A 13,597-nucleotide genomic window follows, 5' to 3' on the forward strand; every position below is an offset into this window, starting at 1 on the left:
CCAGCCCACCATAACCACCACCACATCACCACCTCCAGCTCCACCTCCATCACCATTATCACCTCCACCACCATCTCCACCATCACCATCACCATCAGCTCTACCACCTCCACCTCCAACACCACCATCACCACCATCACCACCTCTACCTCCACCATCACCATCACCATCACCATCACCATTAGCTCTACCACCTCCACCTCCAACACCACCATCACCACCACTGTCAGCCCCACCAACTCCCCTCCAGCCCACCATAACTACCACCACAGCTCCACCTCCATCACCATCATCACCTCCACCACCATCTCTACCATCACCATCACCATCAGCTTTACCACGTCCACCAACACCATCACCATCACCTCCACCACCACCCTCACCACCTCTACCTCCAACCACCATTACTACCACCACATCACCACCTCCAGCTCCACCTCCATCACCACCATCATCACCACCATCTCCACTACCATCTCCACCACCATTAGCTGTACCACCTCCACCTCCAGCACCACCATCACCACCATCACCACCTCTACCTCTGGCCACCATTACTACTACCACCACATCACCACCTCCATCAGCTCCATCACCCACCTCCAATCCCACCATCAACCCCATTACTTCCTCCCACTACCATCACCACCTCCACCTCCACTTCCAGTTCACCATTCACCACCATCAGCTCCATACTCTCACCTCCATCCCTCCCTTGCTCCCACCACCATCACCACCTCACCTCCATCACCACCATCCCCTGCCCCACCGTTTCCACTACCTCCCACCATCATCTCCATCGTCACCATCATCCTCATCCTCACCACTGTCGCTTCCATCATCGGTGCCTCCATTACCACCCTCCCCCTTTTTCAGTTATGTCTACTTCCTCACCCCTCTCTCCCATTTGCTCCTCACCCCATCTTCCCTGGGTGGTCCCCTCTACTGCCCCTCCTGTTCTGTCCTAGAGCCGTCACTAATGAAGAGCCTCTTCCGAGAGCGCAGGCTCAGTGCTCAGAGGCTGGAGCTCAGCGCGGCCCCTCCCCTCCCCTGCCCAGTGGGGTTCCCTGTTAGCAGACCCAGAGATGAGGGTCAGCCCTTTGGGGCCTCCTGAGCCTTTGTCCCACGCTCAGGGGTCCCTGCCCTCCTGGTGCTGCTGCTCCTCACCATCGAGAGCTCCGTGTACGGGCCCCGTGTGATTCCCATCTCCAGGAGCCTGGAAAATGGCACGATCGTCGGGAACACGTCCATGTGAGTGCCCGGCGCTGGCAGAACGCCCCGTGGGCCTGGGGCTCTAGACGGGTGTCCTGCAGGTCAGGCCTGGCTGGAGGGCGAGGAGGAGCTCAGATGGGGATGTGGGGGGGCGCCACACTCCTCCTCCCGGATGTGGCAGTCTCCTGCAGGGCAGCTGCACCGGCTGACGCCAGGAAGCCGTGGGTCAGAGGGCACTGCCCGCTTAGCCCCCCAGGCCGGCAGTGGATCCTGCCTGGGGGGCCCAGCCTTGGCCTGCAGCTCCCAGTAGACTTTCCAGCACAGCCTGCCCCTGACCATCCTGCTCAGCCCCGTGCTTCACTAATCCAATTCCGGCTCCTCCTGACCTGCTCCAGGGCACGACCTTGCCAGGCCCCACAGACCCCCCTGGCCTGAGAAGAGAGTGGGTAGACCTGGGGGAGGGCAGTGCAGGGATGGGGCTCAGTGTCCTTGGGGCTTGATAGGAGGCAAGGCCCTTGGGGGCCTGGGGACAGTCTGCTGCCTCCTCCTGGAACCTGCGACGTCGCGACGTCAAGCCCTGCTGTATAGTTAGGACAGTGAGGCACAGAAGCCCTGGAACTTGCCCAAGGCGACCCAGGCAGTCAGTGGCAGAGCTGGACCCAGTTGCAGCCAGTGAGCCCCGACCACCAGGCCCGCCTCATCCCCACTGTCCCTGAGGGCTCAGGAGCTGAGTGAGGGGAGGGGCCACTTTCTCTCTGGAGGTCGGGTTGTGTCTCCAAGGAGGTGTGACTCACCCTCGTCAAAGATGTGTTTTCTTATATACTGTGTGATATGGACAGAAGAGTTGAAGTGACACATGACAGGGACGTTAGGGACCCTAGGCGAGGCACTAGCTTCCCTGTGTTTTTCCCACCCCTCCCTCTGCCTCAGGAAGCCATAACTCTGGCTTTTGTGACCCTCTTTCGCCTCTTAACCGTCGTTAATACCCACGCCTTCCTCACGCAACCCTGGAACACGACCCAAATGTCCGCTGACAGGATTAAGAGGGTGAAGGGGCTGTTGCTGCTAGTGCATCGCCTAGCAGTGAGATGAACCCCAGCGCTGTTCACAGGACAGTGGCTGCAGCAGCAGGAGTCCCTGGGGTCCCTGAGCAGGTGACCATGACAGGGGCACAGGGTCTGGGCTCAGACCAAGGGGCTTCAAGTCCCACCTCTGCCCCTGACTAGTGTGTGGGTCGGACTCCAGCAGGACTGGAGGTTCCTGAGCTGGAGCCTCAGTTTCCTCATCCTCAGGGTGGGAAGGGCTAGTGCCCGCGGGTGGGTCATGAGAACCGCGCGGCACCGTCCACGCCAGGCAGCCGCACAGCGCTCAGGTTGGGTAAGAGGCGGCCAGGAAAGACAGGAAGGGCTCGGGGGACCTAGGGCCAGGGTCGGGGGGAGAGAGAGGAAATAGAGGGAGGGAGGGAGGAAGGAGGGAGGGGGGAGGGGAAGGAGGGGAAAGAGAGAAAAGAAGGAAACGGTCGTCTGGGCTGCAAGTCGAGATGGCATCCAGAGGCAGCTGGCCTCCCTGGGCTCGGAGCTGCGCTGACCTGGTGCTTCACTGTCCCCTGCAGGTGCTGGCTGTGCAGCCCCGTGGTGCACCAGGTCCTGGTCATGGGCTACAGCGGCGTCACCTCCCTGTTCAACCTGGCGGTGCTGGCCTGGGCGCTGTGGGCCCTGCGCAGGCTGTGGGCACAGAACAGGGCGCTGAGCGGCCAGGCCTGCAGGGACGCTGTCACCGTGCTGGGCCTCACCGTGCTGCTGGGCACCACCTGGTCCTTGGCTTTCTTCTCCTTTGGCATCTTCCTGCTGCCCCAGCTCTTCCTCTTCACCATCGTCAACTCGCTCTACGGTGGGCCTGGGGGGGGGGGGCAGGAGGCCTGTGGGTTGCTCGCAGCAGTTGGGAGGTCGAGGGCGAGAGGACCAGGGGCGCTGCGTCATTGCCGAGTGGGGTGCAGCCTCGCCTGCACGGAAGTGCCCTCTGGGCCAGCGGGGCCGGTCCTCTGGCTCCTAGAGGCCACTCCTTCTGTCCTCCAAGAGGAGGAGCTCTGGGAAATACTCCTGGGCCCAGGGAGGCCCCGCTCAGCCCGGCTCGGGGTCCCTGGGCTCCTGGCGAGGCTCCTGCTCTCAGCGATGCCCACTGACCGGTCCTTTCTTGCAGGTTTCTTCCTCTTCCTGTGGTTGTTCTTCCAGAGGTGCCACTCGAAGGCGGAGGCCAAGGCAGAGATGGAGGCCTTCAGCTCCTCCCAGATGACACAGTGACCCAGCACCGCCTGCAGCCCAAGGCCCTGGCTCCTACCAGAGAAGGTGGCAGGCCTGCTGCAGGACACCGAGGCCCTGGTGCCTCCTGGGCCTTGCTACCTCCACCGCCTCCCCAGGCCCAGAGGGCGGCGTGGGCTGGGGTCAGCCCAGCTGGCCGGGCCTGTCGGCAGAGCTCGGGCCTGGGAGCCAGGAGGCCACGTTCCCAGGCCTGGCTCTGAGTCTTGCCGAGTGATCTTGGGCCTATCATGGACCCTCGGTTTCCATACCTGTGACGTGGGGACAAGTGGCTGACCAGGAGCTGTGTGAAGACTGAACACCAGGGGAGAAGAATGTCAGTGCGGGTGGCATTCCCTCCTGACCTCCCACTGTGGCCTCCCCCTGCCTTCTGGAGTGGGTCCCTCCCTTCCTCATGAGGAGGATCGGGCTCACCTGACCCGCGGCCCCTGCCAGCACTCAGAGCCCCACCCCAGCCCTCACCAGCCTACGCCCAAGGAAGGCCACTTTTCCTTTCACCCCCCAAATGATAACATCCAACTCAGAGCCCATCCTTCCCAAAGATGGGGCGGTCCAGTCCTCTCCAGAGCATCCTCCTCCCGTGCTTCCAAGACCCCCACAGTCCCTTCAGATCAGCCACCAAGGCCACAGGCCCTCCCTGGCTTTGGAGCAGGGAAGCTTCTCCCTCCAGTTGGTTGAGCCTGCTGAGTTAGATGTCAGGGAAAGACTGAGTCTCCCCTGGTGGGCATGAGGGTGTGGGTTCTAAATTCCAAGCTCTGGTGGCCCCGTGGCCTAGAATGACCTCTGCCTTAGACCTGTCTGTCAGGTAGGAGACAACACTCTTGAAGCCGGTGCTTTTCCTGAGATAGACACCAGGCGGCGCTCTTGGCCTGTGAACCAAGGCATTGGCGCCAAGGCTGCCCCTGGAAACGCAGCCATCACCTGTGGACCCCATGTGCCCGCTGGAGAGATGGGTCCCTCCAGGACTGCGCCTGTGGAGTGACTGCAGGAGGAGATCCCAGGGCAGCTGTGCGAGGTCACTTTGGGGGGCTTGTGCCCCAGGCATCCCTGGCACTAGAGCAGCTGGCCCAGATGGACTCTTAGGGCTCTGCCCCAGGCCATCGACAGACTTCATGACCTTCAGCCAGGGAACTGGAGCAGGGTCCTTGTTCTCCCAGGGGCTCCTCTTCCCCTCTGCACATCTCTGGATGCGAACAGCTCCTCGCTAGCTGGCGAGTGGTGCGGGCCCAGGGCCGCTCCTAGCTGAGACTGTGGACAAGTCACTCAGACTGGGCCTTCCTTTCCCCCTCTGTACAATAGGGACAATGGCGGGACCTACTCTGGAGATTCAGCAAAAGAGTCCCTATAAAGAGGCTCGGTCCTCGGGGAGGCACTGCTGGCTCTAGCTGGGTTGTTGGTATCACGGTGTCGGCTGAGCCGCAGGCGCAGGTCTCCCAGCCTCTCGGCCCTCCTCAGGCACCTCCACCCTCCCTTCCCCTCGGGGCCTCTGCCCCAGCCTTTCTGGCTTCTGTTCTAGGAATACTCACTGCTAGTGCTGCCCCTCGGCTGCCACCCTGTCCCCCCACGTCCTCAATCCCCCAATCCTCTGGTGGCTCATTTATCACATCTTCTACGACAACCCTGGTTGCCTCTCCTGCTCTGAACCCAGGCAGAGCAGCCCCCCCTCGTCAGGGTGATGGAAGTCCCCGACAGAGCTCGCCGCACACCCTAGCAGGTCCTCCAGGTCTCGCGGGTCCCCTGCTGACATGGGTGCTGGGGGATCATGGGAATGTGGGCAGCTCCAGGCAGAGGTGACCTGGGCCGTGGCTGGATGGACAGCTCTGTGAATTGGGCCCAGAGCCTGGCCTCTCAGAGCCCAGCGAGCCTAGACCTACCTGAGCATGTGGCCCTGGTAACCCTGGGGGGTTTGGAGGTTGCAGGAAGTGGTCCCAAGCTGGTGGCCTTGAGCCGTGTTGGGGTCTAGGCTCTGGGCAGGGACCGCTTCCTGGAAATACCCCAGTGGGGTGTGGGGACAGGAGCTGAGGAGACTGCAGTGCCCCCCCCCCCTCACTCCCAGCCCCGCCAGGCGGGAAGATGGTGGAGGCTGGAGGGAGGCCCCTGTTCAGGGCCAGGGGCTCCGAAGAGGCAGCGGGTGAAGGACAGCAGGTGGAGGCCGCACATTTCTGTGTTGCTTTGTTACTCGTGTCTCAGGAAGACGCGTGGCGGGTGTTGAGAGTGGGGCTGCCGGGTAAGGTACAGGGACGTGATTCTGGAGACACACTGACTCTAAAATAGTCACAGTCTATCTGAAATTCAAATTTAGCTGTGTGTGTCCTATATATCTATTTTTAATTTTTGCTAAAACTGGCAACCCTAGTTGAAAAGAGCACTGCTCGCAGATCCGAGGCGTGGACTCCTTACCCTTCAGATCCATCCCCCGGGCAGCCCCTCGGCCCCACAGAGAGCCCCTCACACGCAGCCCACTCAACTCGCGGTTTCCGTGTGTCTATGGTCAGCCCAGGCCATCACCAGGAATCCCAGGGGTTCTGCGTTGGGGTGCCCCCACCCCAGCAATCAGCCCTGCTTGGAACCAGCCTCTTCATGGGCCTCCCTGACTCCTTGTTCCCAGTTCAAGCTTTACCCAGTAGCCAGAGGGCATTTTCCACCCTGCAGCCTGACCATGCCCCTCCCCTGCTGAAAGATGTCCTGCCACACCCTCCCCGTCACTGCCAGACTGTCCTTGGGAGCTTGATGGCCCCGGGTCCTGCCTGTGCCCAGCCTGGAGCCCACCTCCCTCCTGCTCTCCTCACCCCCTGGATCCTGCCACACTGACGCTGCTGTTGGTTCCCTGGACTGCTGCCTTCTCCTGGGGGGCCGGCCTGGGGCCGAATGCTCTCCCTCAGCCTTCACTGGGGCGCCACGGTGACATGTCCTTAAAGTCTCAGCTGTGCACATCCCTGTGCCCTCCAGACTGGACCGGGCCTCGTCCCTGACCTCCAAATCTGCAGTAGAGTTGCCTCCCGACGCCCCTCCTCTGTGACAGAAGTTGTCTCCCTGTGTGACAACTGTCCCTGTCTGTCTCGGTGTCAGACGGACAGCACAGTGGAGACAGGTGCGGTCCCGTTTGCTCATTCAGCCGCCGCATAATGGTTACACGCTTTTATTTTGGGCGCTGCGCTGGTTGCTAGGGATGTATAAATAACCAGTCGCCACATTCTAGCGTGTGTGGGCGCCACCAGAGACCATTTAACACTTCCATAAAAGATCTGACAGGTGGGAACATGGGCGGGGCTCCAAGGAACACAGGAAGCCAGCTTTGGCAGAGGGATACTGAGGAGCAAATGGAGGGGTGCTGGATCTGGGGGTGCAGGAGAGGCTCAGTGAGCTGGCCCAAGTCCTTGCAGCAATTTTTCCACGTGCTGATAGTGAACTTTGGGAGAGCTGGGGGTGGGGGGAAGAAGGGTCGGGGGAGCCGCTTTCAGGGGAGATCAAACCCAGGCGCGGTCCTGGGTTGGGGTGTCCTAGAAGCAAATTCAAAGTGGAGGGGAATTCGGTTAGGATAGGCCAAGAGGATGCCCAGAGAGTGAGATCAAGCAACGGGCGACTTTCCGAATCACAAGAAGATAAGCCACCATGAGTGAGAGTCAGCAGGGACAAAAGGAGCAACAGAGTCCGACCCAGCAACAGAGCAGTGAGCAGCCACACGGGAGACGGCTGAAGAGATAAAAGAAGCTGGGTGCGGTGGTGCCTGCCTGCAATCCCAGCTACTCAGGAGGCTGAGGTAGGAGGATCTCAAGTTGGAGGCCAACCTGGGCTACTGAGTGAGAACCTGTCTCAAAATCAAAGTGAGAAAAGGGAAATGGGCTGGGGTGTAGCTCAGGGACAGACTGCTGGCCTAGCATGTTTGAGGCTCTGGGTTCAACACCCGGGACTGTAGAAAGGGGTGGGGAGAGAAGAAAAGATGGAATTTTAAAGATGAACATAGAAAACAAGGAGGAATGAAGAGAGAGGTTTGGGGGGGGGGGAATAGAATTCTAGAAATGAAAACCATAATTTCAAAATCTAAAATTCAAACAGCAATAACAGTTGAATGGAGAATCTGTGAGCTGGAAGTCATTGATAAAAAATGCCACAAGAGAGAGAGGAAGGTGGGTAATGCCAAGAGAGGCTGGGAGCAACCTTGAGGATGAGGAGACCTTCTCTGTCGGAGCCTCAGAAGAAGAGAATAAAGGGAATAATCAAGAGGTAGTATTTGAAGATAAAATGGCAGCACATTTTCTAGGAGTGTTGGAAAACAGAGCCACAGAGCCAGGAAATACACAGTACCCCAAGCATAACACGTAGCAATCCATCCTGCGCCTGCGTTTCATTGAAACCACGGATGCCAAGGGCGGAGGAGGGATGAAAGCCGTCTCCGAGAAACGACAGGTTGTCTGCGACGGGGACAGACGAGCGCCAGGCGCCTTCCCAACAGCTCGACAGAGATGCGGAGGCGGACATCACATCTCCAAAGGGATGAGACCCAGCAAACGCCGGCTTAGAGTGACGTCCTGCCAAGGACCCTTTCAAGAACAGAGACCAAAGGACAGAGATCCGTTTCTTTTAACATTTGCAGGTAAATAAAAGCGGAAAACGATCCAAAGAAACTTCAAAAAGATGCAAAAAGATCCCAGACGGCCAGCCTGAGAGGCAGGAAGGAGTGGGAGCGCAGAAAATGATAGAAGTAGGAAAGAATCATCCGTGTCCAATACAAATTGTGATGGGACAGAAAGATCTTAAGCCTCCGTCCATCTGGGGGCTTAAGATATGGGTGGACACTAGTCCTGTGGGTGGTAGGCAGTTTAAGTGTGTCCCTGCAGGGTCATGTGCTGGGAGCTTGGTCACCAGTGTGGTGAGGTTGGCAGATGGGACGCTTAGGTCAACTGATTCAGTTCTCCTGGAAACTCGACCTTAAACATTCCCTCCCCACACATTTACTACACATCGGACAGGGGGACAATTTTGCTTCAATTTTCATAGTTTACAAAATTCAAGAGGAGAAGGAAAGCCTATTGTATTTACCCATAGATTTTTTTGGGGAGTGGGGGTACTGGGAATTGAACTCAGCCTCTGAGTCCCATCCCCAGCCCTATTTTGTACGATTTAGAGACAGGGTCTCCCTAAGTTGCTTAGCGCCTTGCCATGGCTGAGGCTGGCTTTGAACTCGTGATCCTCCTGCCTCAGCCTCCCGAGCCTCTAGGATGACAGGTGTGCACCACTGTTGCCCAGATACCCCTAGTTTTGATCACTGCATTAAGGAGTCTTTTTTTCTGACACCTCTTCCGACTTGCCCCCTGGATTTTACATACACGTGGAATCAGACATACGACAGAACCTTTTCTTCCTGCCTCCTTTCATTGAGCTTCATGTTTCCGGCTCATGGAGGTTGTAGGTGCATCCGACTTTCACTCCTTCCTGTGGATGCAGAATATGGCACTGTGACCGCACCAGGTTTGGTTGGTCTACACACCTGCTGGTGGCCCTGTGAATGGCTTCTACTCTGGCTATCATGAACAACACTACTATGAAGAGGAATGACCAACCTTTTGTGGGGACCTATGGCATTAATTCCCTAAGGTACACACCTAGGAGTGGAGTCCCTGAGTCAGAGGGGAACTGTCTAATATTTTGAAGACATATCAAACTGTTTTCCAAAACACCTGCGTCATCTTATCTGATCACCAGCAATGTCCAGGGGTTTTGATTTCTCCACGTTCCCGTCGAGACTTGTTACTGTCTCATCGTCACTGACTTGTAACTGCCTCCAAACATCCAGAGACGTGATCTTAGAGTATTTTTTCTTAGCTCCAGTTATTGTCAGCAGGAAGATGTTCTGGTTTGGATCAAGGGCTCTGATCTCACCAAGGGATCAGTCCATTGATGGGTTCAATGAACCATCATTGAACCAACTGTGGGCAATGATGGAAACCGTAGGAGGTGGGCCCTAGTCGGAGAAAGTAGGTCACTAGGGGTCATGTGCCCTGAAATGATATATCTTGTCCCCGGCCCCTTCCTCTCTCTCTTTCTCTCTCTTTGCTCCCTGTTTGCCATGAAGTGATCTGCTGTCCTCCACTGTGCCCTCCACTATGATGTTCTGCCTCTCCTCAGACCCAAAGCAATGGAGCCAGCTCACTATGGACTGAAATCTCTGAAACTATGAGCCAAAATAAACCTTTCCCCCTTTGACTTGTTTTCTTCAGGAGTTTTGTCACAGTGATGGAAACTGACTCACACAGTGGTTGTATACAGATATTTATGGAAGTTTCATTCATAACCTCCTCAAACTGGAAAGAGTTCCAAATGCACACCAACTAGATGAACAAATTATGGTGCAATCATTCAGGGAATACTATTCAGCCATGAAGAGTATTCATACACAGAGCAAGATGATGGATCTCGAAAGCATTATACTAAGCGACACAGCTAGACACAAAGGCTATGGGTTCTCCATTAGCATGACATTCTGGCGTAGGTGAGACCATGGGGATGGAGAATAAACGGAATGTGTTTGCCAGAAGGAGGGGTTGGGGGTAGGGATTGGCTACAAAAGGTCATGAGAGAATGTTAAGGAAACTGTTTGTTGTAGAATATTCTAGATTTACAGAAAAATTGCAGATAATACGGAGAGTTCACATGTACCCACATCCAATTTCCCCTTTAATTGACGTCTTACATTATTCGGATCCTTTTGTCATAGTAATGGGCTGAGGCTGATGCCTTGTTATTAACTGGGGTCCCTCCTTTTCCCAGTGTTCTTCACTTTTTCTCTAATGTCCTTTTTCTGTTCTTGTCAAAACTTGCAGAACAGTTCATTTAAAAAGTGAATTCAATCCTGCGTAAGTTTACTTTAATAAAGAAAAAAATCTGACTTTCAAAATTTGACAGAACAGGGAGAAATGGAAAAATTCACCACTGGCAGGGGATATTTCAAGTGCTTCTTTTAAATTTTTATTTTACTTTGTTGGGGGGGCTGGGGCTGGGCCTCAGGGCCTTGCACGTGCTACCCAAGCGCTCTACCTCAGAGCCACGCCCTGGTCTCTCAAGTGCTTCTCTTAATTATTGATGGCAAAGCTGAAAAAAATTAGCCAAGATACAGAGAATTCGAGCAACACAAGTAACAAACTTGATCTAATGGACAATAATGGATCCTGTGTCCCGGGGTCACAGTCTTCTCAGGCTCTTACAGCCCATTTACAAAAATCGATTGCAAACTGGCTTAGAAAGCAAGCTTCAAAAATTTCAAATATAGAGTACATTCTTTGACCACAAAGCAATGAGGTTAAAGAATAATATCAAGCATAGTTTTTAAAATCCCCATCTTTTGGGAAATTTGTCATAGGGATCGAGAAATTGACTGCAGAACAGAAAAGAGAGTCTAAAAGAAAATGAAACCATAATGTGGAATTTGATCTAAGACAATGTCAGATCAGCCGGCAAGAAACACTATCCAATAGGCCGAACGGCTAAAATCGGTTATGTTTTTCGAAAAGTGCAGTTGGAGCACTGCCTGTAGCATAATCAAGAATCAGTTCTAAATAGATGAAAGATTTATATTTCAAAAGTTCAACTTTAATACTGTTTAAAGAAATAAAGCTAGTATCTTTCAGAATAGGAAAGCAATTCTTAAATAAAAAATGCATAAACCATGATGAAGAGATTGTTATAATGAAAAAACCAGTAATTTCTGTTTCCCAAAGATACCTTAAAGCAAGGGACAAGCCAAGTCAAATCTGGACTGTTCACATTACATTAGTCTGCTTTCTGTTATTATAACGAAACACCCGAGGCTGGAGAGCTTATGAAGAAAACAAATTTATTTAGCTCACAATTTTGTAAGCTAAAGATCCAAAAAGCATGTTTATGGCTCTGGTGAGGACCCCCCTGGCTGTGTCATCTCATAACAGATGAGGTCACAAGGTAAGACAGGAAGCCAGAGGCTGGGGCGTGCCTTTGGCTTCCTAGGCTCCACCTCTTAAAGGTCCCACTCCCTCTTAACATCCTGGGGACCACGCTTCCACCGCATGAACCTCATATCCAAACCAGAACCTACACAAAACCGAATTAGGGTTGATGTTAAGAAGCTCTATGGATCAGTGAAAAAAAAGAATAAACAATTCGAGAAGAAAATGAGCAAAGCACATGAACTGGCATTTTGTGAAAGAAGAAATGGTTATAGGCAAATAGCAGGTGACCAGGTGGTTCACAGGTGCAAAACCCATGCGGCTCCTGGGGAGTCTAATTTCAGCCACTGGAAGGGTTGTTAATTCTTGTTTTCTGTAGCTGTAGGTGGACAGCTGCCTTTATTTTGTTTATTTTATGTGGTGCTGAGGATCGAACCCAGGGCCTCCCATGTGCTAGGAGAGCTCTCTGTCACCGAGCTACAGCCCCAGCCCAGCGTCATTAATTCCTGCGGTGACCAACTCTCTTGGCCTGAGTCTGACATTGTCCACAGGTCCCCAGGGTTTCCGGGAGGTTCTGGTCGATCTAAAGTAAGCTTGTGGATGAGGGGTGCCCGCCTGGGCCGCTCTCTGATATCTCCCCTCTGTCGTCTTCAAGGGAATTTTTTGCTTAATTATTTGGGGAGGAAAGTAAAACAGAACCTACAAAAACTGGCTCCTTCATGCTGGGAGCCCTTCTAACCCTGGTGCACCAGGTCCCCGCTACTCGACCCCCCGGGGTGTTAAGAGGGAACCTTGCAATGGGACAAGAGCCACCTCGGAAAGTCCTAGGAGCCAGCTCAGCCGCAGAACTACTACAACGGTCCAGGAGCCTCCAACAGGAGCGTAGCCAGGCAAACCCTGGAGTTCATGCAGTTGAAGAGCATGAACCCCGCAAAACAGGGGGGTCCCGGCCACTGCCCACAACAGGACAGACCAAGGACACAGAGTCCCGAGTGAAGACACCAACCTGGAGGGTTCACACAGCTCCATGCCTTTGAACTCAGGGGCACTGAGCCCCATCCCCAGCCCTATTTTGTATTTTATTTAGAGACAGGGTCTCACTGAGTTGCTTAGGGCCTCACTAAATCGCTGAGGCTGACTTTGAACTCGTGATCCTCCTGCCTCAGCCTCCTGAGCAGCTGGGATTACAGGCGTGCACCACCATGCCCTGCTCAGTGACTTTTTAAGAATGCTTAAAACCAAGGAAAAGGAAGTGGTACCTAAGCTTGTAGACTGCACCCACCGACAGAGTGAAGGAGGGACACACAGAATTCAGGTCCCCTCTGGGGTGGGCAGTGGAAGTTCAGGAGTTTGATTTTATTTACCTCGAAAAGTGGTGGTGGTGGTGGTGGGGGAGGTTACTCAGTTTCTTTCTTTCCTGTTCTTTCTCTTTCTTTACCTTTTTTTTTTTTTTTTTGGTGTTTGTGTGTTGCTGGACTTGAACCCAGGACCTTGCACACCTACACAAGTGCTCTACCATGGAATTACTTCCAGCCCCTAAATTCACATGTTAGAATCCTCACCCCTAAACTGATGGTATCAGGAGGCAGGTCCCCCTTTTTTGTGATACTGGGGGTTGAAGCCAGGGCCTTATGCATGCTGGGCAAGTGCTCTACCCCTGAGCTACACCCCCAGGCTCAGGCACCGTTTCCCAAACTGACATGAGGCCACTGGGTTTTTGAAACATGAGGCAAGAGTGGAAGCAGGGATTTGCCATTTCTGCATTCAAGCTGCTTCTTCTCTGAGCCCAGTTTTCTCCCTGGAAACAATAAGAGGAAATCCTTACCACGTACCGGATGGTTTCTAAATATATCAGCTCATTTTCACAACAGCCCTGTGAGATGTTAGTATCATATAAAGCACACAAGGAAATCGAAACACAGAGAGGTTCAGTGTCTCGCCCAAGGTCACACAGCTTCTTGGTGCTGGTGCCGAGACCCAGGCTCTGCTTCCCTCTCACAATTGTATGGGGTGGGGGTTTGACCAAGGGGCAGCGATTCTGGGGTGGCCAGGGTTGTACGTGTGTGCTCACCCTGTGCTCACACCCAGGTCAACCTCGAGTCTTCCCTCTGCGGGCCTGTGAGGGAGGCGGGGGGCAAGGTGGTTAAGGAT

At 54.3% G+C, this 13,597-nt stretch overlaps 1 protein-coding gene across 5 annotated transcripts in view; it reads left to right on the top strand.

Annotated features, from left to right (window-relative positions):
* Positions 1–9,731, top strand: part of Adgrg5 (adhesion G protein-coupled receptor G5) — a 33,468-nt gene extending 23,737 nt beyond the window's left edge. For 4 of the 5 annotated variants that reach the window (XM_027939215.2, XM_027939218.2, XM_027939219.2 and 1 more), the window contains 4 exons: positions 1,134–1,251; positions 2,825–3,102; positions 3,412–6,618; positions 7,065–9,731. In XM_027939215.2, the coding sequence (XP_027795016.2) occupies positions 1,134–1,251; positions 2,825–3,102; positions 3,412–3,512 (497 nt within the window). In that variant the 3' untranslated portion in view covers positions 3,513–6,618; positions 7,065–9,731. The remainder of the gene's footprint in view (positions 1–1,133; positions 1,252–2,824; positions 3,103–3,411; positions 6,619–7,064) is intronic. The other variant, XM_071604857.1, reaches the window with a different exon arrangement.
* The last annotated feature ends 3,866 nt before the right edge of the window (positions 9,732–13,597 follow it).

Source organism: Marmota flaviventris, chromosome 18 (assembly GCF_047511675.1).
Source record: "Marmota flaviventris isolate mMarFla1 chromosome 18, mMarFla1.hap1, whole genome shotgun sequence".
Classification (NCBI taxonomy): Eukaryota; Metazoa; Chordata; class Mammalia; order Rodentia; family Sciuridae; genus Marmota; species Marmota flaviventris.